Raw genomic sequence first — 23989 nt, 5'->3', positions numbered from 1 at the left:
GGGTGGTGAGAGAGAGGAGATTGCGATTGCTTGTAAGCTTTTACTGCTTTTTCGCAGAATCTGGCTCAACTGAGATCATGAGGCCGTTTTGCCCTACTGTTTCCGGTAATTAGGCACTTCTAAGCAGCAGGTCAAACCAATTTGTCTTTTAGAGGGACTGTTTATTTTGTTATACTGCTGTTAGTGACAGGGGGGTTTGGGGGGTGTCTGTTTTTTGAGCTGCTGTTCTGTTCCAGTGCTAATCTTGGTGCAAGATCCCTTGGTATAGTTTAGTGATTTGCTTTAGAGGGCAAGGGAGCAATTATAATTTTCTATTATTTATTTTGCAGTCAGTATTGTTTAAGCACACATTCAACGAGTTTCTTTCCCAGGGGCTATGCTGTGCTTTTCACGCAGGTTTCTCATGTGAGCCTTGGCAGGGGGTAGGGTGACCAAAGCTACTGTTTCTTCCAGGGGAAACACGGTGAGGGTGTGCGAGGTTGTTGCCTAAGAGAAGGTACAGAAGCTCATCTTAAGTAACCTAGCGAGAAAAAAGGAGATGCGTAGCATTAGAGGAAAAAAGGGCTGAATCAGAGAATACTGTGTTGCAAACAAGTGGCAAAATTAGAGTAAAAATAGGTATGCTCACCCATACACACACACACTCTCTCTCTCTCAAGGACTGCAGAAGGTAGGAGAGAGCATGCAGCCTCTTAGCTCTTTGTGAGCAATTTTAGCCTGTTTAGCAACAGGCTGAACAACTTTGCATTCCTCTTGTGTGTGTGCTTGTCTGCTCTGGTCCCTGACTGGCAGGTGGGATCTGCTGGGAATCAAACCATCAGCTTTTAAACTGATTCAACTTGACACGCTATTCTCAGCAGGGGCATTATAGTGTATAAGGGACATTATGATGGCAGCAGTAACCAAACTCTGTAAGTTTTTGCTTCTGTGCCTTACAGTGGCTTTTGTCTTTTTATTTTAGAGCAGTGCTATACCTGGAAGTTCAGCTCTCGGCACTTCTAAAATAAAAAAGAACAGAACTCAGGAAAAGGCTTTTGGTATCAGACTTCACCATTTCGCTTTCAAAGCCATAGATCTTAGATTTAATTTAAAGGTGGGGGGGGGGGGGAAGGCAGTGCAGGAAACAAAGGGGGGAAAAAAGTTCATTGTTTGTTTAAGTGACTCTCCAGGGCTTTTTTGGTACTGTGTATTTCCTAAGCTGTAGAAGCATTTGAAATGGGGAAACATCTTCAAATAAAGTGCAGTTTTGTCAGACACATTCAGACATAGTTCCTTGTTCAGCTGACAAAACCATGTTTTCATCTTGACTGGCTTCTTGTAGTCTGGACAGTGTATGCAGTGATATCAGCCTCTTAAGTTTCCCTGTAGCTGATTTTAGACTTGGAGTCAGCTGCTTGAAATCCCTGAATTTTCTCAGCATCGGGCATGTTTTTGCTTAACAGGAGTCTCCTCCTGCCCACACTCCCTTCCACCCCACCCTGAGTGCTTGCGCTGTCTCTCAGCTCCCCCACCCTCCCTTGGGACAGGAAAAATGAAGTATCTACCCATCCCGGGTAGATTATGTCGCCGTTTGCAGGGAGGATGGCGTGCATCCCATACGCTGAGAGGGAAGGCGAAGGCGAGTGACCGAAGGGTGGCTATTGTTCAACTCGAGCCAAGGAGCTGAATAGAGAGGCTTGCGCTTGACGGGCTTCAGCTCTGGCTTTTCTGCATTCCAAACCGTCTGAGGCAGAGAAAACAGAGCGCGGGAGAGAAGTGTGCAGAGGCTCCGCTGACTTTCTGGTTGGCATGGTGGCAGGACCATGGTAGAGGTATTAGGATTACCGCAGAATGCAGTTCACAGGTGAGAGAGATCCCTCCTGACACAGTCCATGCAAAGAGGGGACTGTATTGCTGCAATATTTCCAGTGAGGTGGGACTGGGTAGGAGGCACGTAGGTATTTTGCTGGAAATTTAAAGCGACTAGACTTAAAGCAACTAGAAACTTTCAGGTTTTTTTTCCATGTTGCATGTATATATCAACTCTTCATTACTTCAGTTTTATACACAGGTTTTTAAAGAGGTATTTACATGGATTTAATGTGATGAATGGAAAAGTGGATTATTGGTACTTTTCTGCTCACTGGTACAGAAATTACGTGTCAGTATTCAAACATCATGTAGATGCGAAGATGAGAAACAAGGTTTTGTAATGGCTTTCAAAGTTAAAAATCTAGTTTATTGCTACTTAAATCATTAGGATTACTTTTCTCCCTCTTCCCAAAAGCCTTTACTTACCTAACATAAATGAGTATGTTTTTATATGACATTGGATTTCTGGACAAGGCCAGACATCATTCTTCAAGGGCACACTGTGGGAATATTTTTCAGTGTTTACTTGTGGCTGGCATTGCGTGATGTTTTCAGCATATGATATTGCCAACCTTGCTTCCTGTCCTCCAGCAAGCAATGGTAAATTAAAGCAGTTCAGGGAATCCTACAGGTTGCTCATAAAAACAAGAGGATTTGTTTTCTTTTCAGTATAAAGGGCACTGCCTTAGTAATGCTGCTTGCTTTTCTAGCAGCTTTTGTCTTAAAATGTATTGTTAAGTGATAGCAAACTGGAAAGCATTTCAATTTCATGCCTTTTGACGTATTCTGTAGCTACGAAAGCAATAAATGTTGTCTAAGGAAACTGGGAACAGCAACTCCTGAGTTAAATTTTTTCTACCTTGGAAACAGCCTTTAATAGGTACTGATTATGAAGTCCTTCTTAGTCATTTTCTTCCTCATCTGTGGACCAGGGAGAATACTAATTTGCTAACTTGGAGAGACTGTTTTTGTTAGCCTGAACCAATGAGGTTGTCCTGCAGCTGCTTTTGAATTACAGGATCAGAAAATGAAAACCTTCTGCCTTATATTTTTTTGGACAAACATGTGTTTCTTTCAAAAACAAGCAAACTTTTGGCAAACTAATCAGAAAAGCTCAAGGCAACACAATCCTGGTCCCTTCCAAGTTTCATTTAGGTGATTTTGGGGTGGTTACCAGGAGGTACCCTTTAGAATTTCCTGTCTCTTTTTGGGGCTTTTTCATACGATTAACATGTTAATAGGGTAGTGAATTAAAAATACAATACTGGGGAGTTCTGGAAGGCAGACGTGAGCAGCAGCTTACATTCCTGCAAATTCCTCATGTTGTGCCTAGCTTTATGTGATACTCAGTGGGTGCTCTCGCTCTTTCTCTCTCTAAAATCTGTGGAGAGGGGAAAATGGTGTAATTGTAACGAATACTTGAGGTGACTTCTGTCAGAAAGATCTGTCATGGCTCTTTAAAGCTCATGGGAACAAATCAACTTCATTTGTATATAAGCAGGAGGAAGGGGCGTTCTGATATACTTAGGCTTGACCTGTTCCTTGCCATTTTCTGATATCTGGGAGTAAATATTGCACCAGCTATGTAATATTGGAAGTCGGAGAATTCTGTGATGCAGCAAAATACAGGGTATGGACAGCATTTGTAAATGGCTCGTTGGCATCAAGAGACAGATTCATTTTCCAGCCTGTAGAGGTACGTACCTTTTCAAAGCTTTAATTCTCCACAAAGGGAATACTTCCTTTTATCTAGATTTCTTGGCTAATTGGCATCAGACAGCACAAAAGTTTTTTAGGAGAGCTAATAATGGTGGGATTTGAAAGTGGGCCAATGGCAGAAGGGAGACCTAATGATCCCCTTCCATTTAATTTTCTACATGTACGGATGACTGCTTCTAGTAAGGCAGAGGGAAATCTGCACAAGAAGTCAGCAAGCAAATGATGCAACTACAGTCAGTGCTTACAATTTCAACAGTATCTTCTCCACATGTTAAATGGTCAACGGACTTCGACTGATACATGTTATGGATTTAATGGGAAATGATGCCAAAATTGTCGTGGTAAACATAACTGCAGAAATTGGGTTGTGAAGTTGTGTAATAGCTGGTTATCTGAGCAGATGATGGCAGCTACGAATAGCTACAGTGAGTCTGTATAGAGTTTCCTTCCATAGCTGAACAGTGCTGCTCCTTAGTCAGGCAGTGGATCTGCTGTGATGACACACAACATTGCATTTTTCTTCTCTTGCATCTGTAGCATGCTCGGCAGGGTCTTTAGGAGGGCAATGTTGTGATGTGGATGCCTGCCAGAGAAGTGAAACAGCTCTGCTGATGCGTTTGCTTAGAGTAGGCCTCTGGGCAACCTTCAAAACCGACGCCAACCACAAGCATTCAAAAATGCAAGTCTGGCTTAGAAAAGAGGAGATTGAAAATATTTGGGTTTTACATTCATTTTCCTGCTTGTTTTGATACTTTTTGGAGTAGGCTTCAGTCAGATTCTCAAGCTCAGTCACACTCAAACTGTGAAGGCCAGGTCCTTTTTCTAGAATAGAGGCTGTAACTGTCTCCACATTTGTTTTATTCCAGGAGTAATGGCTACAGGAAAAATAACAAATGTGCAAAATACAGCATAATTCTAATGCCAGGTTTCATAGCATTCATGCTTTTAAAGCCCTGTCCTGGTATGTCCTAAGGTCACTCTAAAATGTCGGCTATATTCTCCAGGGGAACTCTTGCCAGAGCGTCCAAGAAGAATTTTAAGATATTGCGTCAGTCAGAAATTAAGCCTATGTCCACAAGATGGAGGACTTGGTATGTCCTTGTAAATATTCCCTATACTATACAGTCTCTTACCTTGCTGTGTTTCCTTGCTTCGCCACTAAATTTGGTCCCTAATTTGGGAACAGATTTAAAAAACCCTCCATGTACTGCCTTTCTTGTACTGATCTCTATAGTGTTTGGAAGGACCTTGGGCTTTTGCAGTTGCCTTATTTTGATGCTTACATAGAGATTAACATAGTATTCCTATAAACACAGGTGGAACTGAGTAGTAAGAGGGAGGGAGACCACATGATTCATAGGCAGGGGTAGGAAATCATATTGCTGGTCATGACCACTCGCTCTCCAGAATGTTCCTGCTTTTCTGCTGCATACCTGGTAAGTGCAAGCTGCATGCTTTCGGGCTACTAGACTCTAACATTTTTTGTTGGTGGTTCTCTGTCTTGTTATCTGGTGTTAGAGGTGCAGGTTCTTGTGAATTAGTCGGGGGGGGGGGGGGGGCCGCTGTGCCAATCAAGGAGAGTTCAACTCCCACCTGATGATGTCAGCAAAGCTGCGCCTTCTTGACATGTAAAGGGAGCAAGCAGTGACCTCAGGGTGGAGTAAAGCTCCCTATTGGCTTAGCACCCTCAACCCTGCTCTGCAAGAATCGCTGGTATTTAGTTTGTGCTGAAAACAAGCAAGTTGAACTCATCGTGGGAGTGCTACATAAAGCTGCTACCTTGTACTAAACCTTGTATGAAGAGGGTAAATAATTCGATGGGATGGTGTGGCAATTCCTAGATGATCTGACCAGAAGCTTAAGAAATCATGTGGTCAGTAGAATATCATATATTGATCATGTTGAATCGCTTCCCAAAATACTTTGAAGCCATCTGTGTGGGTCTTACACCTTCTGATGGCACCAGAATGTTGCAGACTGGATGATAAGATGTTTAGTTCTCTCTCATCTGAAACTGTTTTTCTCAAAATTGCAGTTCTCTATTATCTATGTGATCATGTCTAGTCATAGAAGGCAAAAAAACCCAAACCCAAACCAACCACCACCCGAACCCTAACCCTCACTAAGTTGTTCTTTAGTTTGTTTGCTTGTTGGAGATGTCATCCAAATAACTTAGTCTAAATAAGAAAAATAATTCTTGGCTGTTTCCCTGCTCCAGTTGAGAGTATAGGCCCAAGGAAAAACAGTAGGTCAGAAAGTAACAATAGATACCAACGTGAATGATGGTAGTATTCCAACAAAACTGCCTTAATCAGTTATTTTCACTTGCATTTTTTTCTGAATTTGGGCAAAATTCAGCACTTGTGAAGACGTGAGTTGTGCAAACTATGTAGCCTACAGGGTGAGCAAGAAAAAATGTTTTCTTTTTCCACGCCTGACTGCAGCATTCATGGGGACGTGCTTTGCTGTCCCAGTAGCAACTTGGAGAACAGCTTAGTGCAAGGTGTCCTCTTTCCCCAAAAACCTGCTTGCTTGTTTTCTCTTTCTGACAATTCATAGCATGTCAGCATCTTGAAGTGCAAAGGACTGAGCAGTTGAGTCCTTGAGGATAGTAATAACCTGTCAGATTGCCGACCCTTTGTACTGTACCTGTCCCTATCAGTTACCTTACAAGCACTGGGAAGAATTATTTAAAAGATAACTTTTTCCATGGTGTTCCAATAGGATTTCTGATAAATCCAGCATATGTTAAGTGCTTCTCCTTGTCTGTCTTTCTAATAAAGCACCTTTATAATGATTTAGAACAGACAAAATCTGAAGGGCCCTTAAGGTCATCCATAAAATAGCAGTGGTGCTGTACCTGAACTGCTTAAGCAAGACTTGTGCCTTTACAGACAGGAGACAGGGCAGGGAGGAGTGGGTGCTTCAGCTTACTGCCTGCCTGCGGTGTGGTTTCTGGGCAGTTACTTTTTTCTTCTTCTTCTTAATACCTGGTAGACCTGGAAGTACAGCCAGCAAAGCTTCCTTGCTTGGAAAGGTTGATTTTTCTAGGACTACTAGTAGGTGATGCAGGTCTGTGGGGTAGAAGGAAGGAAGTTGTGCTCCTTTTTTTCTTTTTTCCCTTTTTTTTTTTTGTCAGCAAATATTTTTATTTGGTTTTTTGCTATTTTCCTTCCAGTAGCTCTGCACTCTTTTCCTTCCAGTAGCTCTATAAAAACAGTTCTTTCTTGTTAATTTTTGTCTTGGTTGTGTGTAAGCTGTACTTATATTTGAAGTTTGCATTTCTTGGAAATTCTTGTTCAGAAAAACAGTGTAATGCTGATACCACTTGAGACACTGGTGATTTCAGTCCTCACAGTACCGAAGTTCAAAAAACCACTCCCCATTCCTCTTTTATACTACTTTAAAAGATGGAAGAGCTCTTGGATTTCTAGGCTGGATCTTCAGATGTGTGAAGTGGGTGATATAACTGGGCTTGGTGGGCGGGTGATCAGACCCTGAATGTTGATCTTTTTCATGTTCTTCATCCATTCTTGAAGGTTTGGCACCTCTCTGGGCGGCTTAATTTTTCTTTCAGTCTTAGCATTAAAGTAACATTTCTAATGCTAAATAACTTTAGAACTAACATAACTTTTCTAGCAAAAAATTTTCTAGCAAAAATTTCTGAGATGCTAGCTCAGAAATACATTTTTAAATTGAAGTGCTTGAGACTCTATTCATTTCAAGCTGTGACTTTCACAGTGTTACTGAGCAAGGGCTTCCATATCAATCTTTGTGCTTGGCAAATCTGGGAAAGTGTGGGGTTTGTTTTGTTTTTGCAGCTCTGTGTTTTCAGGACATTTTCAGTCTGCTCTTTGTTTTGAACACCCAATGCTTTTGGTCGAAGGGAAAGAATATAGAAGGTATTCTTCATGAACACATTCTTGGGGAAAAAAAGTCATTGCCTGAATACCAGCATCAGAAATTAAGTAGTCTTTACATTCTGCTCATTAAATATATAGCTAGATGTATTCATACTTTAATGCAAGATGTCTGTTTACATGAGGCATATGGCTCTCCGTTTGGAAAGGCACTCCAGAGTGGATGACTCTGTAAATAATGTCTTGGCCCTAATTTGGAATTAAATTAGCTTAATGTTTTTAGAGTAGTCATTAATAGATACTTACAAACTACCATACTGCTAGCAGCATAACTTAGCCGAATCCCTTGGCTATGCTGAGGATACCTGAAGTTGGATTGAGTACAAAAATGTAATTAAGTTGGTGTGGAAATGAGGAAAAAAAAACATGGTTGCTTCATCTGTGAAGTTCTGAAAATCTAGCAGTTCTCCCCAGCAGAAATACTTGTGTCGGAGCTCTTAGTGCTTCTGGTTAGGTCACTGTTTTGTAACATTGGCGAAGTGTTTTTCCATGGGAAAGTGGACAACAATAACAGGACAGTTTGACCTATAGTAGTAAAACTTTCCTATTGCTAGTTCTTCTGATTTTTGGAACTGGCTTACTTAGGGTTAACATGCCCAAGAACCAAAATCACAGTAATTTGCCTATTCTTCAATTACAGTAATTTTTTAAAGATAATTTCAGACTGTACCTTTCTTGTTGTACATGAGCAGCATGATGGTTTGTTCTGTGCTTACCTCTTAGGCCTCTAGATAGAGCCAAGTTTCTTTCCTTATACAGTGGTGGACATTCTCTGTGGTGTGGATGCAGGTACATGTCTCACTCACTCTGTTGATCTTCAACTGATGGTTTGACTCCCAGTCTTCCTGCTCTCCTCAAGCATCTATTTATTAATATATCCTGGAGGAAAAAGGCATAGGTGTGTATGGACTTAGCAAAACTTAATTTTGTGGGCAGGTACAGTCAGCAGCATGAAGGATTCATCTCCAGCCCCTACAGCATTACAGTCTTGCATCAGCTTTGCCAGGAAAACACAATACTGGGATCTAGAGAGTGAAGTGGGGCAGACATCCTTCTAAAAAAAGCCACCTTGTTTATGTTGTGTTAGAATGTTCAGGAGGAAAATATTACGGAAAAATTGAAGACGTGTTTTAAAAGTAGTTTAAAATTCAGCTCCTTAGCAAGCAGCTTCATAGGCTTCTGACAGCTTTTTTTCTTTAACCTGAAAAGCATGTCTGTAATTCTAAGATCTTGTGTATACTCAAAATAGTTCATATGCACCAAGAAAACAATGTAATGGGAGGTCTCTTAAGACATAGCTTGCTATTGTGGGAAAGATTTTGAAGCATTAATTAGATTCATATAGGCAGTTAGATGTATCTTTATATTGCAAGGGAAGTATAAGACACTTACCAGCACAGAAGTTGGCATTCTTTGTGTCCAGGTAAACTGACTTAAGTGAATTTTGTCTGCGAGGCCCATGACTAGGCTTACATATTTAGCCATTTTTGAAGTGTTTGTATTAGGGTCTTGCTGCTCTGTTTCCATAAAGCTGAAGTATGAATAGCCAGCCAAGAGGCCAGATGATTTTGCTAGGCAGGCTCAGTGGGCATGGAAGAGCTTCATAAAGGCTAGCCGCTTCGGGTTTAGTTTAAATTTTCATTTCAGTTGCTGACCTGTTTGTCTCCAATGCCTTGTCAAAACTAAGTGTGGAAATAGCTTCCTGACATTAGTTAAAATGTCACTTGTACAAGGGATCTCTTGCCTGTATTTTTATACAGTAGAGAACTTCAAGGTTTGTTGTTTTTCTCACCTTCATTTTGAGCCTTTCTGTCCCTATTTATCTTTACAGGCTGTCAGCAGGCACAGCTTTCACTGCCCCTGGATTCCTCACTGCTCCAGCAATTGTTATCTAGGAAATTCTGTGCTCTGCCTCCCTCCTGAGTAACCACTAGGTTAACGTCTCTGATCTCAGCTGGGTTTGGAAGGATAGTGCTGTTCACTCTGGAAAGTAAGGGAAACTATTACCCTGGTAAAAAAATAATATTGCATCAGTGCTGTGGCACGTAGAAGTTGTCATTTTCAGCTGGATGAGAGCTGTTGAGAGTGAGTGCTAAAGATCACTGACTGTGCTAAAATCACTTCATTAAGCAATCTGAAAGGATAAAATACTAGACAATAATGCGTATGTGTGGGCTGGTACTTCATCAGCGCAGTTTCACTTTCCACAACAGAATGGACTGGCTTAAAGAGAGACTTGGGTGTCCATCACTTTTTTTTCTGTGTACTTTTCCATGCTCCAACAGGGCTATCCACATCTTCTCATGTCTGATGTAAATCTGTTACTGACTTATATTGCAATAGAATCATTCTGTTCAGCTGGTCATAGCTTGTTCGCAAGATTGTGTCATGTTATTACACGCTGATTTTGCTTATGTAGCTTAAGCCAAAAAGTTATTCATGTCACAAAATAATTGTGAATCCTTCCACCATTATTCCATAATAAACAATGAGTTACTTAGCCTTGTCCATCAGGATGCTCTTGAACTAGATTATAGTGTGATTAGAAGGCTGTTATATTGTAATACTGCTTCTCCAAGAAAATTACTTTCATTATAGATAGGCATTTAAAATAATTTCATGCAGGAAACAGAGCCTTTTGCATATAGAGTTTACATTTTTAGATGTCTGGAAAACTTATTTTCAAGCTAGCTTGCTTGTTCTGTGCTGTGGTATTGAATGGGATTGGAAAGTTATTACTGCTTGGCATTTTTCTGGGGCAAAATGACTCAACTTTTCCTATTTCCTAATGGACAAGTGTAAAGGTGAGTAGTGTTGTCTGGTATACATGACATTGATCCAGAAGTTGGAGAAGCGGATGTTTATTGTTTCTTGTGGATTAACTAGTGCTGCAACCTTAGCAAGCTGTTTTATATGTCTCGGCCTGCCTGCTTTTTGGGAAAAAAATTTGTGCTCTCCCTACCCACTGTGCCCCTGTTCTGAAGGGAGCATTTCATTTTTCAAGTGTGCAAATATCCTGTCTTTATTCACTCCTAAATTAATTGTAAAACATTTTAATAAGAATGACTGGGGTGTACAATGTCTGATATATATTGCTGTGAAGACATCATCTACTGACTACAGCAATATCCATCAATCAGTCCGTCAGAGGCTGTCCCTGGTGCAAGATCCATTTTTCCTCTTCTTAAAAGTGCCTCATGCAGAGAGCATTAATACTTTATGATTTATAATACTACCATGACTTTGTGCTTACAAAGCATCTGCATCAGAAGGCATCTGTGCTCTATTATTTGCATATATTATGAATTATCATTTACTAAAACTCCTGTAGAAAAATCTGAGCACTCATGCTTCTGTGTAGTTTCACTATCAAGAATTCTAGTTTTTAAATCCATGGGATGGCAAAGCTGCTTAGCTTCTTAAGTTTCAAAATCATAACTGTAGGAGGGTGACATTTCTGACAACTGCAGAAAGGAGCAGAAGCTCATTCGCTGGTGGTAATGCAAAGAATTACCAGTTGGGGATGTATACAAGTTTTAAATGATTCATTTATATAAGAGGTTCCAAAACATAAGGGCTTGGTTTAATTTTCAGCCTTGTGGACTTGTCTGCTTTTGGAACTCAGGGGTGAGGGAGATGAACCCAAACACTTTGAAGGAGTTTTCTCGTGTTTTCACCTGCTGTTCTGCACAGCTACTGGTGCTAATTTTGGAAAACAGCAGTCTCTCAAGGCAGAGATTAGCTGCTGCTTAGTCCTGATTTTGGTTTTTTTTTTATTACTACTTTGCTGATCTTTCCTACCTTTCTATATTTTCACACTTTGCATACTTCCACTCTGTTTGATAGAGCAATTTGTATCTGTATTTGCATTGGTTCAACAGACTTTTTTCTAGTGTAGGTAGGTCTCACAGCATGAAAACAAGTTAGTCATGTTTTGAATATTCCTCTCATGTGTATTTGCATCTCAAAAACTGGCTGTCCTGGAAAATTTGGACAAGACTTTGAAAGCGTTTGGTAAGCTCTAGAGCACAAGACCTGCTTTAAGATGGAGAAAGACAAATTTAAGAAGCTATTCACAGTGTTTCTTCTGCCTGTGGCAAGCTTTAGTGGGAGACTAGCACTACATCCCTCCCTGCAGTTGTGGAGCAAGTTTAGTCTCTGGCTTCCTTGCACACCAAAAGGTTTAAAAATTAAAATCAATGCTACAGAGGAGTTTCAAGATATTTTTGAAGTGATTGTTTGAAACTAGGTAGTCAAAGGATGTAAGTAGGGAGGACATTTCTGATACCAGAGCTTGATAAGGGAGAGTATCAAAGCATACAAATGTCAACCAGCGCCCAGTGGTTGGGAGATAAGGCTTGATAAATTCATTCTTGAACTAAGGAGCAAATTGCTAAGCATGAGTGGAGTTAATCGTTGGAACGGCTTACCAAGGGGAACAGACTGGCTCTCTATGTCTTTGCAGTGTCTGTTTACAATCAGATGTCCTTTTTTCTGGAAGACGTGTCTTTGTTCAACTAGAAAAAATGCAATGAATGGATGAGAGTCACTGGGTGATGTTCTAAAGGTGTTTCAAGTCAGGTTAGATGATTGTAATCATTATTTCTACTTTTAAATTTGATGGATTTGGTGTTTCTAAATGTCAGTGGTTCTTGTACATCTATCTATCACTAAATTTCCTGCATTTCTAATGGTGTGTTTGTGACTGACTTTCTTACAAGGACTTTTCAATTCATGCTTTTGTTCTGATGCATATCTCCACCTTCTGACAGTCTATTGCAGACAAGCTTCCTGCATGATATTGTGTCCTGTTAAACCACACAAAAAGGAGATAAGTAGTAGGGAAGTATTTATGCAGGTTTTTTCCCTCTCTGTGTGTTGCCCCAGGAATGTTAATGCACAAGAGTGGCCTGCATATGAAAAACTTGGCCGTTTCAGTTCCTAGTTACATCTTCCTGACTGAAGTCTTTGCCAGTTCTGCCTCCATTTTTTTACAAATTTTTAATGTTGCCATGTTTTAAAATACTCCAATAAGCCAGTTTCATATTTTATATTTAATATACTTCTGTTTTCATGAACATTATAATACCTTGAAAGGGATAAATAAAGCTAAATTATGATACAAGATGAGGTAGCTAGGGAGGAAAACAGGATCTGTACACAATCAGTACTCCTAGAAAGGATGCAAAATCAGTAAGCATTCATGGGAAATCAATACTCTTAACTTTGTTCTCTCTAGAACCTATTATTTATGGAGTTGATAGTTAATATTGCACATTAAACCAGTTTTTAATGGAAGGATAGTCAGGTGGTTTTGGGCACCGTATTTGTTTCACAGAAAACTAAAAGGAAGGAGGTAAAATTTTTGTTTCATATTAACCAACCAGATAGAAGAAAATAGCTATCTAATCCTTTCTTTAAAAGTACTTTAATTCCATTCTCATTGTAAGTAGATTTACGTCATCAGTTTGCACAGTCTTAACTCAAAAGATTCTACTTGTAGAAGTTGGACAAAATGTGATCCTCCCACACACAGAGTAAAATTTGTTGGAAAAGCTCATTTTGCCTAAGAAGTCAGCTATTTTTTGCATAGATGGGAAAAGTATCTGATGTCTTTCTATCGTTGGATTTTATATTATGTAGGAAATGTTTCTGGTTTTTTATCCCTCTGTTCATACTGGGGGTGGAGGCATGAACTTTTTCAGTGTGAACAGGAGGACTGCTTGGCTAAGTCTTCCATGCTGCTGTGGTATCTCACTCCTGAACTGTCTGTCCCATGTTCCCTCATTAATTGTGAATTCTGTATAGCATCTGCCCTGCTTGGCAGGTGTGTTATGAAAATATCTGTCCTGCACAAACAATACTTGCTACAGTTTGTCTTAGTAATTGGAATTTTCTTCCCTGCTGGGACTTGATAGCTCTTTTTTTCTTCATTTGTTGGTTGGTATCTAATTCTTCGCTTTGCTGATCTAATGGCTTTTTGTTGTTGCTGTTTTGGCTTGGGTTTTAGTCAGTGGTCAGTAAGTGTCCTAGTTTGTAATAGGGATTGGCAACTGTATAAATTATTTAAAATAAAGACAGGTTCAGAAAATGGTGAACAAAAGGTGGCTGTCTCTTTAAAGAGTGCAGTTTGATCAGAGCATCAGCTCCATCCCCTGAGGACAAAGGCAATTTTGATTTGTGGGGCCCAGGAGTCCCTCACTTACCGGGATTCGTCTCTGCTCGTGCATGTGTAAACCTGTAAAATGCTCTTTTGTGTAGAATAAATCATATGCTATAAATCCTGCACAATTAAATGTGACCCTTCATAAAGTCACAATGACAAGTCTTCACTGCAAAGCTGTGCAGAGCAAGCTCGCTGTCTAGACAGAGCAGAATTATTTCCTTTTTCTTTTTTTTAAATAAATAACCGACCGTTAGTGTTGATGACTTCTTTGAACCCCCAAGAATGCTGCTCTCTCCTTACCTCTTTCTCATTTGCGCTGTTGCAGTTGAGGCTGAAGCCCAGCGGGGCTGTGACCGCTGCTTCGCGCTGATGAAGAGGAGCAGTTCCCCTCTCTCTAATGCTGCTGTTGGCAGTCAGAAGCAGATTCCATTATTGCCGATCAATGCTGCCGCCATGCAGGAGGAGGGGAGAGGGAGGGGTGGGAGCTTCCTATTCACAGATTGATCAACCTGCCATTGCATGAACAAATTCATTGTAAGAAAGGCTGGGATGCTGTTATAATAGCTGGAGCAGGAAGGGGCTTGTAAACAGGGGAATGCAGGCTCTTCAGTAATGGGGAGGGTATTTAAATTGCCTCTAAGCTTGCTGTTTTTTCTTTTAGCATAAAGCATAATACCTGAGCCTACAAACAAAGCCAACACTATAAGGAATTATAGAGATATATTACACTTAGCTGATGAGCTATTGTGCTGACTTATTTGAGCTTCTTCAGCACTGAGACCTATTTCTTCTTTCTACTTAAACTGATTCTATCATAACCTGCTACCTCTTTTGGATTTTAAAACCTCGGTTTCCCCTGCTCCCCTTTTTTTGCCTTCTTTCTGTTCCTGCTTGGACTGAAACCTGACACAAAGGGACAAGTACAGATCCCACTTACTGCTCCCACCCATGCCTGCTTTGTCACTACGGGCTGTCAGATGTAGGGTTGAGAGAACAGGGCAGGATCACAATCTCATGTTGTTAGTGTAGACAATAACTGGAGTACTGGAATCCCAAGACCATCAGCTCCTCCCCACCCTTCCTACCCTGCTTCGTTCACTTATTTTTTTCTGTATGGAAAAGTTTTCTGGCTGGAGAATGAGTCTTCTTTCTCCTGGTGATGTGGCCGAATGGCTGGATAGCAGCACAGAAGATGAGAAAAGCCTTCTCTCGTTTCTTGGTACGGTAGGGTACTAACTGTATTTTTTTTTTTTAACACTTTACTGGGAAGCCTTTACTACTTGGCGCTTAATTTCTTCAGTCCTTCAATTACCTGACCTTATTTATTTTTAAAAGCTTTTAAGTGGTATGCAATTGTTAATTAAACTCGGTTACAATCTGTTTAAAATAGTTGCAAACACATTGGGCAAAGGTCAAGGTATAAATGGGCATGTGCCATGCAGAAAATCGTTTCTGGACTAAACAATGTGACTTACTGGTCTGTTTTTCTTCTCTGTGCCATTTGACCAGCTGATCGCTGTGTTCAGTCTGCTTCCACTCATATCTGCCAGCTTGCCTACAACTTAACTTCTCAACTGTGTGATGGTAGTAAGATAAATCAGAGGAGACTGCTGAAAGTTTTTCTTCTTAAGAGAAGTGTTTAGTTGCGTTTAGAATAAAAATTTCAGCCACAGGATCAGATACTTCTCTAGCCTAGAAATTAAATCTAGGAAGCACAATCAAACAATCTTGTGCTCTGTTTCTGGATACTTACACATTAGTTTGACTGCATTCAGGTAGAAAATTGAAACTATTCTTTCATTTATAGTCCAGAGTAAATACCAGTAAGAAGTTGAAAATGTTTTAAAAAGAATTCACACATAGAAGCTGATTATTGTTTCGTCTTTCCCTTCAAGCTGTTGCTATGTCAAACTGTTATTTGTTTTTGTTCTTTTAATCCCATCTCCACAAATCATTCCATCTCACTCATTAATGGTTTCTGTTGTTCTCAGGATGCAATCTGTTTTCTTTATATTTTGATAATTTCCAGGTACTGAGTTGCTCAGACAGGCTGCTTGATATGTGTGCCCCTTTTTCTTTCCATGGACTGTTTAAAAAATGTTTGTTATAATATCTGCTGTAATATCTTTTTTTCCCTCACCCCCCCACCAAGATACAGTAGTCACCATTATGGTTCTTTGTCTGTCAGTCAAGTAGGTGACAGCTAATCCAGATGCTATTTTTCCCCCAGTTTTGTTGTCCTCCTTCCAGACCACAAGCAGGTACCTGGTGTGGCTGTGCTCTTTTCAGTAGATAGGGTTTACACTAGTCTCTCTATGGTAAGCAGTTCTCTTACTTAGCAGGTCCAGAACAGTACAGAATGTGGGAGGAAAATAAGGGACTCCCACAGAGTCTATTTCGATTTGCTAACATTTCATTGCTATGTGCTGTGTGGCCTTCTTTGGGAATATCACACCAGCTATGAACAGGGACAAGAGTATAAATGGTCTGGGCACCAGTGCTGCTCTTCAAGAGACTGCCATTTCCCCCCCTTACACGTATGCCTGCATTCACATTTTGTTCCAAACCAAGAGATCCTCAAGATGTCTCCTAAATCTCACCCCAGAAACACCAGGAAGTATTTATTCAGCCTGGAGTCTGAAGGGTGTCACAAAGCTGAGCTATTTAAGGTAGCATTTTTTGTCTCCAAGTACTTAAATTATCTTTTTTTCTTTGATCTTAAAGAGATACCAATTCCCAAATGGTGTCTTAACTCTGGGGCCATATTTAAGGTTCAGTGACATCCCTCGATGTCTACAGTACATTGGGATTTTTTCTTTTTGTGTGTCCATAACAATAATTCTTATTGCTCAGGGGCAAAATCCTGCTATAGCGAGCAAGAGGTACTGAAGCTTAGAGCAGCCTTCTGGCCCATTGAGAGGAATGGGGAAGACCTGTTGAGCTTTGATGCATCCAAGAGCCAGTCACTTGTGATAATATCCCAATAACCAGAGCAAAGGATCGCTTTTTAGAGAATGCCTCGATTCACAGCCCTTTCGCAGAGAGTAAAGAGGTTGGTTTTGAAAGCCATGGCTCAAGGCTGTTGTTTAATAATGAGGATAATAAATATTGGTATCATAGTAATGTGTGTCTAAGTCATAAGCCTTGAAACAAATTACATTGCGGGAACAAGTTACCATGCATCAGCTGATCTGCGTTAATTGTCTATGTGCAATCTCTCTGCAGCAAACACAAGGTAATTTGAATTATCAGGGGCAGTCCAAGATCATTAGGAACTAACGAGGACATCAGCATCTCCAGGTCACATGCAGTAGCTCCTTGTGTCTGCTTTTGTGTTGGCACAGTTGTCCAGGCAATTTATATTGCTGTGCATAGAGTCAACCATTAAAGGAGGCCTTAGAGGCTGATGCATGAGGAGGTTAAAAAGGGGCAACTATTCCAAATTTTGTATGGCCACGCACATCATGCAGAGGATATGTTGAACAGTTTTAGGGACGTGCATCTGTTTCATTTCTGACTCACATTTGCAGAGCTGGAGGATTTGTTCCTCCGCCTGAAAGCGAATGCATCAGTCTAATAACAGCTGATGTTGTATTCACTAAATGCCATGTACAGTTTCCTCAGAACATTCTGCAAAAAGAAATTGAGAGTCAGTACTTGAAAGCCAAAAATTCTCTTCTATGATATTCTTGCCCTTTCTTCTAGCCTCCTCTGTGTATTCATCTGCTTTGCATGTTAGGTCTTGTCTTTCAGACTGTAAAGTCCTTTAGGAATCAATGACTTAAATGTCTTTTAAGTGACTTTAAATGACTTAAACTGTCATTTAGGTTGCTTGCTATGCACCTTCTGAACTGGGCACTAATTCGGTTACACTTTTTCTATATGCCAGCACAATGCAAGTGTCTAACACCAACAGAATGACCTGTCTGTAAATCTTTGGTATTTACCTGGATCATCTTGCAAGACTTGTCTGATCAACTCAATCCCTAGTAAAGCACAGTATCTTCTTTTAAAATCCCTGCTAATGGACTGGGAGAGTTTTGGACCATAATTGGTATCTAGAGGTTGTTTGATGATGGAGTTCTATAGCAAGTGAGCTTTGCAGAGTTTCCTTTGTATTTCCCTTTCCAGGCTTCGTAGTTTTTGTGCAATTTAGTATATTATGACTTGGTTGCGTTCCTCTGATGTTTCTTCTTGTGGCTTTTTTCCCCCTGCCTAGTTGCCTTGATAAATGTGGAAAAGCTATCACTGCAAATCTCAATTTTCCCCTATAAGTTATACCTTGTAGAATCTGCATAATGTATTTTAGTCAGAACACAAACTTGGACTTTGGGACTTAAAACAGATAGGGGGGGTTGAGTTTGCCTTTACCCTAAGCTTCTTACACAGGCATTTAGTTAAATTTTTATGACAGTCTGTGAATAGGGCCCAAATCTGAAGCCTCCCCAAGTGAGCAAAATGAGAGAGAATGCTTACTCCAAGACAAAACATTAATGTTTTTATTTCTTTTTATATGAGGCTTCCTATTTCATTAGGTAATATTCATCTGAAATATGCTGTTCAGACATTTCTTCTTCTTTTTCCTTCTTATATATCTCCTAATGCTTTCTATCTTTCTGCTTTTTATTACTGCCTCTAATTTTGTCAGCTGGTATGTATTTTCACTAGGGTAGAAGAAACCATAAGTAAATACTGACTGCATCCAGCAAGATCTCTTTCTCGTTAGTGCTGTCACATGAGCACTCTGAAACAACCCTAAAGAGACAATGAGACAAAAATAGTCTCTTCTGTCTTAATGAAGTTGTGAATGCCATAATGTTACTCAATGTATATGCTGTACTGATACATCATAAACTGCCTTGGAGCATGTTGAATTTTTTTACTTGTTGAAACATCTATTTATTTTTAAAAGGCTCTAAAAGTGAATTAGATACTCCATTTTTAATAGGCTCAACACAGTAGTTTATTTGGAATGAAAGTACTAGAATTAGCAGCCCAGCTGAATATTCCCACTTGATGAACATTCATTGATGCATATAAAACTTTTTTTTTTTAAATGACATATATATGTATGGTTTTGGTTGTTTTGTTTTGTTTTTTTAATATACACATATAGGAGGAGACCAAACCATCAGGGTCAAACAAGCACCTTTGTTATTCATGTGCTGTGGTAGGTGATCAGGAACTTGCAATGAAAATAGTGAATAAAAATGTGGCAGAGTAGAAAGGCAGTATCTCTGTTTTGGTTTGTTTTCCTGCCCTACAAGCTAAAAGTTTCAGTGTACTGTCTTTGTAAAGTAAGAAACAAGCTCTGTAGTTCTTGTTGTCCGTGAAACAAATATTGAATCTCTGTTTGTTAGTCTCTGTAGTAAACCACTCAACTGGTGGTTACATCTATGAATAACATCTTCAAAACCTAGCTGCCAACAGCAACCCTGTAAGTGCTCCAACGCTTCCAAGCTTAGATTTGAGCCCATTATTTCTTTAAGTGTGTTTGTAAAAGAAATACTAAGTCACAAAAAGTCAAGTGCTGCAGGTTTTTATTCTGGTTTTTTGTTTGTTTTTTTTTTTTTTATTTTGTAGTTAAGGCCAATTAGCCTTATGGATTTTGACAGAGTAAAAATAACGCTCAAAGAGGCCTTGAAATCCTTTAGTCCTTTCTAGCCCGTTGCCACATCCACAGTAGGTCTCTTCTGTCTGTCATCTTTGAGAGAAACACTTGTCTATCCTGTTCTTACAAATCTTCAATAACAAAGATTATTTTTTTTCCAAATCCTTTCTAGATACTCTTTTATTTTCACCTCCTAGGATTTGGTTATTTATCTGGGGGTAATTACTGTAGTATAAGTTTATCTTAAAAATAAATAATTACCCAGAGGCCCATAAGGGGTAACTTACTTAATTTGCATGTCTTATTTTCTTAATGTACTTCTTCCCTCCTGCCTCCCATGTAGGGTTTATCATACTCTAGTAGTGCCTTGTTTCAAGTTAAGACTGTAAACTCTTTGGGGCAGAAATGGTGCCTGTTCAGTACTTAGTCTAGCCATGCTGCATCCCGGTAAGAGGCCTCTAGGAATTACCATATTTGAAATGTATAACAGCATGTCCAGGCAGATGAATTTCTAAAATGGCATAGATAAAAAGTAAACATTTAGATTGTTTGTCCACTGTGGTAACTATTGCTGCATGAGTGCTACAACATTTAAAACAATGACAAATTTTGCTTTAAAAAGGGGTATAGTATGTGTAGCTTATTGATCCTTCCTTCAGACAAGAGGCTAATTGCAGGATTGTTTGATTGTTCAGCTAATGCTCTGACTGGCAGCAATTACCATTTTCTCATGGGAAGTGCCACGGTAGTGATATAAAGGGGGTGAAAATATTTGGGTGGGGTTTTGTTTTGTTTCAGCTGGGGATATTTTAACAGAAGTGCACCTGAGAGGCAGTCTTTGGGAACGCTTGGTTCAGGATAGGTAATTGGTCTTATTGAACTGGTTTTGTATTTTTCAAATGACTGTAATTAAGCTAGACTTGAGAGGCAGACTGAGTTGATTCTTTTTATGAGTCATATTCTCTATCCCCTCTAGTCGCAGACCAAGGTGCCATCATATCAGGATGTGTGCAGGCAAAATAAAAGGAAGTCCCAGTCCCTGAAATCTTATTATATCTTTCTTTTATTTTCCTAACCAGTAGATAATATACACCAGCAGTCTGCTCCCTTCCTAGTAAAGACAACACAAAGATACCAAATAAAGGTATTTGGAGAATGGAGGATGGATTTTTTTTTTTTTTTTACTCAACAGAATCTATGTCTTGGGAAAGAAATAGTAATTAATTTTTTGTCAGTAGTACAATTTATTTTTTCAGTGGATGGTAAATGTAGCCTTTCACAAATCCAGATCTTTGTTGCACATCAGAGCGAAGGATGTTGTAGCAGATAATTGGTCAGTGCTAAGCCATGTGTTATTATGAACTGCTAAAAGTCACAACTGATAAAATTGTGATTTTGATTATTGATTGTTACTTTTGATTCATTGATTATTATGAACTGCTAAAAGTCACAATTGATAAAAGGCTGGTGTGCAGAATGTGATGAGGCTGAGGACTTTATGGGAATGTAGGACCTGCCAGCCTGGAGTAGATGGTCTGATCTGTTGTTCACCGTGACAGAGACCAGTACCAGCCCCTTATGAGTAATGACAGACAAGAGTTATGCTTGCCAGCGTTGCTTACCCCTTTTTTGCATCTCCAGGTAGGTCTCTGGGACTGCTTTAGAGTCACCTCCTGGACTTCATAAGCAGGAACTCAGATCTGGAGATGTTCTTGCCAGTCCTGGGAGGACACAAGCCCAGTCTGGAAGGTGCCGCAGTCTTGACGCAAGTTCCACTGAGGCTGTACAGTAGTTTCATTGCATTGCTCGTTGCAAAATCATGGACACCCCTGTAATCTCTGTTTCTGTGACCTTATTTGCAAGTTCAGTAACTTAATTCTTCTCACTCTAACGCCTGAGGATGTTTCTTTGTTCCTGATTGGTTTTCCTACCCTTCTCCAATCCACTTCTGATTCGGAAAAATGGAGATAGAGTAGCAAGCCCTGTCCTGCAAAGCTAGGAGGTTTGTTTCATCTCTACTTCTCCCACTCTGAGAAAAAGCTCTTTACAGTAGAATACAAATTCACACAAGAGCAAGGTTTTGGATTTCAAGTGGCCAGAGCACCCAGCAATAGGAAATTCAGATCAAGTCTGAGAGCTGCATCCAGACTGGAGGTCATTGAGGCTATGCCACTGTGACCAAGACGATTGCCTTCAAAGGAGGTCAATCATCACCACTACTCATAGTAGTAAGTAGCACCTGTCTTATACAAACCTGCCTCCTGGCCAGCAAAACAAGCTTTGGTGTTGCAAAGGGTAGAGAGTGGCGCAATATGGAGATGTGAGAAGAGACCTACCTTAATTGTATCCTTGGGCAGTTCCCTCTTCAGAGGCATCTGCCATTGCTGAGTAATTGGCTCAGCTAATTTGTAACTGACTATTTCTATGTAGTGCGTAAATATTTATTTGCATAAATATTTATTTACATAAATATTACTGCATATCACCAATCTATGAGGTGATAAATTAGAAGTGTCCCATAGGAATGTTTACAACTCTTTTGATGGATTTTTTTTTTTTTAAGGTTGAAAAGGCGAAGATCTGTCTAATTTTTTTTCTTTTTTCTTTTCTTGCCAGAAGTTGAGAGTGGATGAAAAGGGTTTCAGATTGTTTATCCATAGAAACAATGTGATTTATCTGTAGTCTTGGTCCCTGAGAGTGAGCAATGCAGAAAGCAGTTGTAATTTAATACTAAGCCGATGAGAGGTGCATTGATTTTTACAGCAGGTGAAGATTATGCAGGAGTAGCCTCTAGCATTACTTCTGGAGCAGGGGAGGGAACTGTCTAATTTTTTGCCTGGTGATGACAGTATAGATTTTTTTACACAACTCAGCAAAAATACTGTTCTACAGGCATCATAGCAGGTTGCTTTAGCTTTTGATTTCCAGTTAACATGTCTTGACAATTTTGCTATATTTAGGTCGTCTTTTTCCTGGGGACTGAGCATGTTGTTTATTTGCTCTTGGTTTTTGGAAGGAGAAGAGAGGGAAAGGTAGTTTTATTTTTAGTTCATTGTGGGCACCTTGTGAATATTTCATTTTCCCTTCCCCGTTTGGTACACTTCTGTGATGGTCTGAGAATGGAAGAAACTCATTTTACCGATGGAATGTCAGTGTTTTATTTGCAGAGAACTTGAATTACTGCTGGGTGGATGTGGGGGGAAGATGGAAGGTGTCGTGGTTTAACCCCAGCCAGCAACTAAGCACTGCACAGCCGCTTGCTCACTCCCCCCCAGTGGGATCGGGGAGAGAATCGGAAGGATAAAAGTGAGAAAACTCGCTTTGAGATAAAGACAGTTTAATAGGTAAAGCAAAACAAGGAATTCATTCACTTCTTCCCATCGGCAGGCAGGTGTTCAGCCATCTCCAGGAAAGTAGGGCTCTGTCACACGTAATGATTACTTGGGAAGACAAACGCCATCGCTCCGAACGTCCCCCCCTTCCTCCTTCTTCCCCCAGCTTTATATGCTGAGCATGACGTTATATGGTATGGGATATCCCTCTGGTCAGCTGTCCCAGCCGTGTCCCCTCCCAGCTTCTTGTTCACCCCCAGCCTACTCAATGGTGGGGTGGTGTGAGAAGCAGAAGAGGCCTTGACTCTGTGTAAGCACTGCTCAGCAGTAACTAAAACATCCCTGTGTTATCAACACTGTTTTCAGCACAGATCCAAAACATAGCCTCATACTAGCTACTATGAAGAAAATTAACTCTATCCCAGCCAAAACCAGCACCTGAGGGCAGGGAGAGCCAGGCATGTTCCTTGTTGTAGCTTTTCAACTTCATTTGGTTTAAACTTAAACTTTTTGCTAAACTGCCCTTCCTGCAGAACCTATTGTTGAAAATAGTGGGGAATTCAGGCTCCTGTTTTCATTTATGACTCAGCAAAGTTAACAGACTGTGCTAAATTACTGAAGCAGCTTTGATGTGATTTCCTGTGTGTGAGAAGTGGAGAAAGCCAAACCTATTGCGCGACGCATTACTATTCAATGTAAAATAAAAGGTGCTTGCTTTAGTCCCCGGTTCCAAGTGAATATATCACTCCCATTTGCTTTCATTACATTTACAGTGAGAACAGCAGAAGCAATCATTTAAATCCTACATAATACAACTCTCTTTGGGAGAGCAGTACTTACAGGTGCTGCAGAAAATAAGTTTCCCTTCGTAGAGGTGGGTGGGGAGGCTGGCAGTATAGAAGAGTGCATCTTCAGATAAAACTAGCAACCTCTGCAAAGGCTCCTGAGACGGTGGGACTGACCGTTATTCAAAAACCTTGGTGTAGTGCTGGCCCTGCTCCAAGCGCTTTGTTCTCTAAAGGTGCCCTGACAGGGACTTACCCTCCAGCACTGGAACAGGCGACGCCTCCTTAGCTGTAAGAGAAAGTGCCCAATACTGCTCATCAGCCAAAGGAAAAAATCTCCCCGAAAGTGGTATTGCGCTATTAGAGTTATTGCGAGCTTTGACAGACTGTGATTTACTTGGTCGGTACGAGCAGGGCTTGTGCATTGTCCTCATGGTCCCTGCCCATTTTCCAGTGGTAGCTACATTGTGTGCTATACTTTGTTTGCCCGGTTTAGGAGGCTGTTCTCCCTCTTAGCAGTTTTTTTTCCCATCGATGGTTACCAGCAGATTGAGAGGCTGAATGTTAGCGGTTTGGTTTTTTAAAAGATAAATATCTACAGTGTG

The 23989-nt window shown here is 40.3% G+C and overlaps 1 protein-coding gene across 8 annotated transcripts in view; it reads left to right on the top strand.

Annotated features, from left to right (window-relative positions):
• Positions 1-23989, top strand: part of RASAL2 (RAS protein activator like 2) — a 189470-nt gene that overhangs the window by 107815 nt on the left and 57666 nt on the right. The window contains exon 1 of one of the 8 annotated variants that reach the window (XM_072866626.1): positions 1631-1843. The exons of the other annotated variants lie outside the window; for them this stretch is intronic. Within the exon in view, the coding sequence (XP_072722727.1) occupies positions 1831-1843 (13 nt within the window). The 5' untranslated portion in view covers positions 1631-1830. Of the gene's footprint in view, positions 1-1630; positions 1844-23989 lie in introns of those variants that run through there. 8 annotated transcript variants of the gene reach the window in all.

Source organism: Ciconia boyciana, chromosome 7, assembly GCF_034638445.1.
Source record: "Ciconia boyciana chromosome 7, ASM3463844v1, whole genome shotgun sequence".
Lineage (NCBI taxonomy): Eukaryota > Metazoa > Chordata > Aves > Ciconiiformes > Ciconiidae > Ciconia > Ciconia boyciana.
Note: the sequence above shows the minus strand (reverse complement) of the source record. Positions and strands in the feature narration are given on the sequence as shown.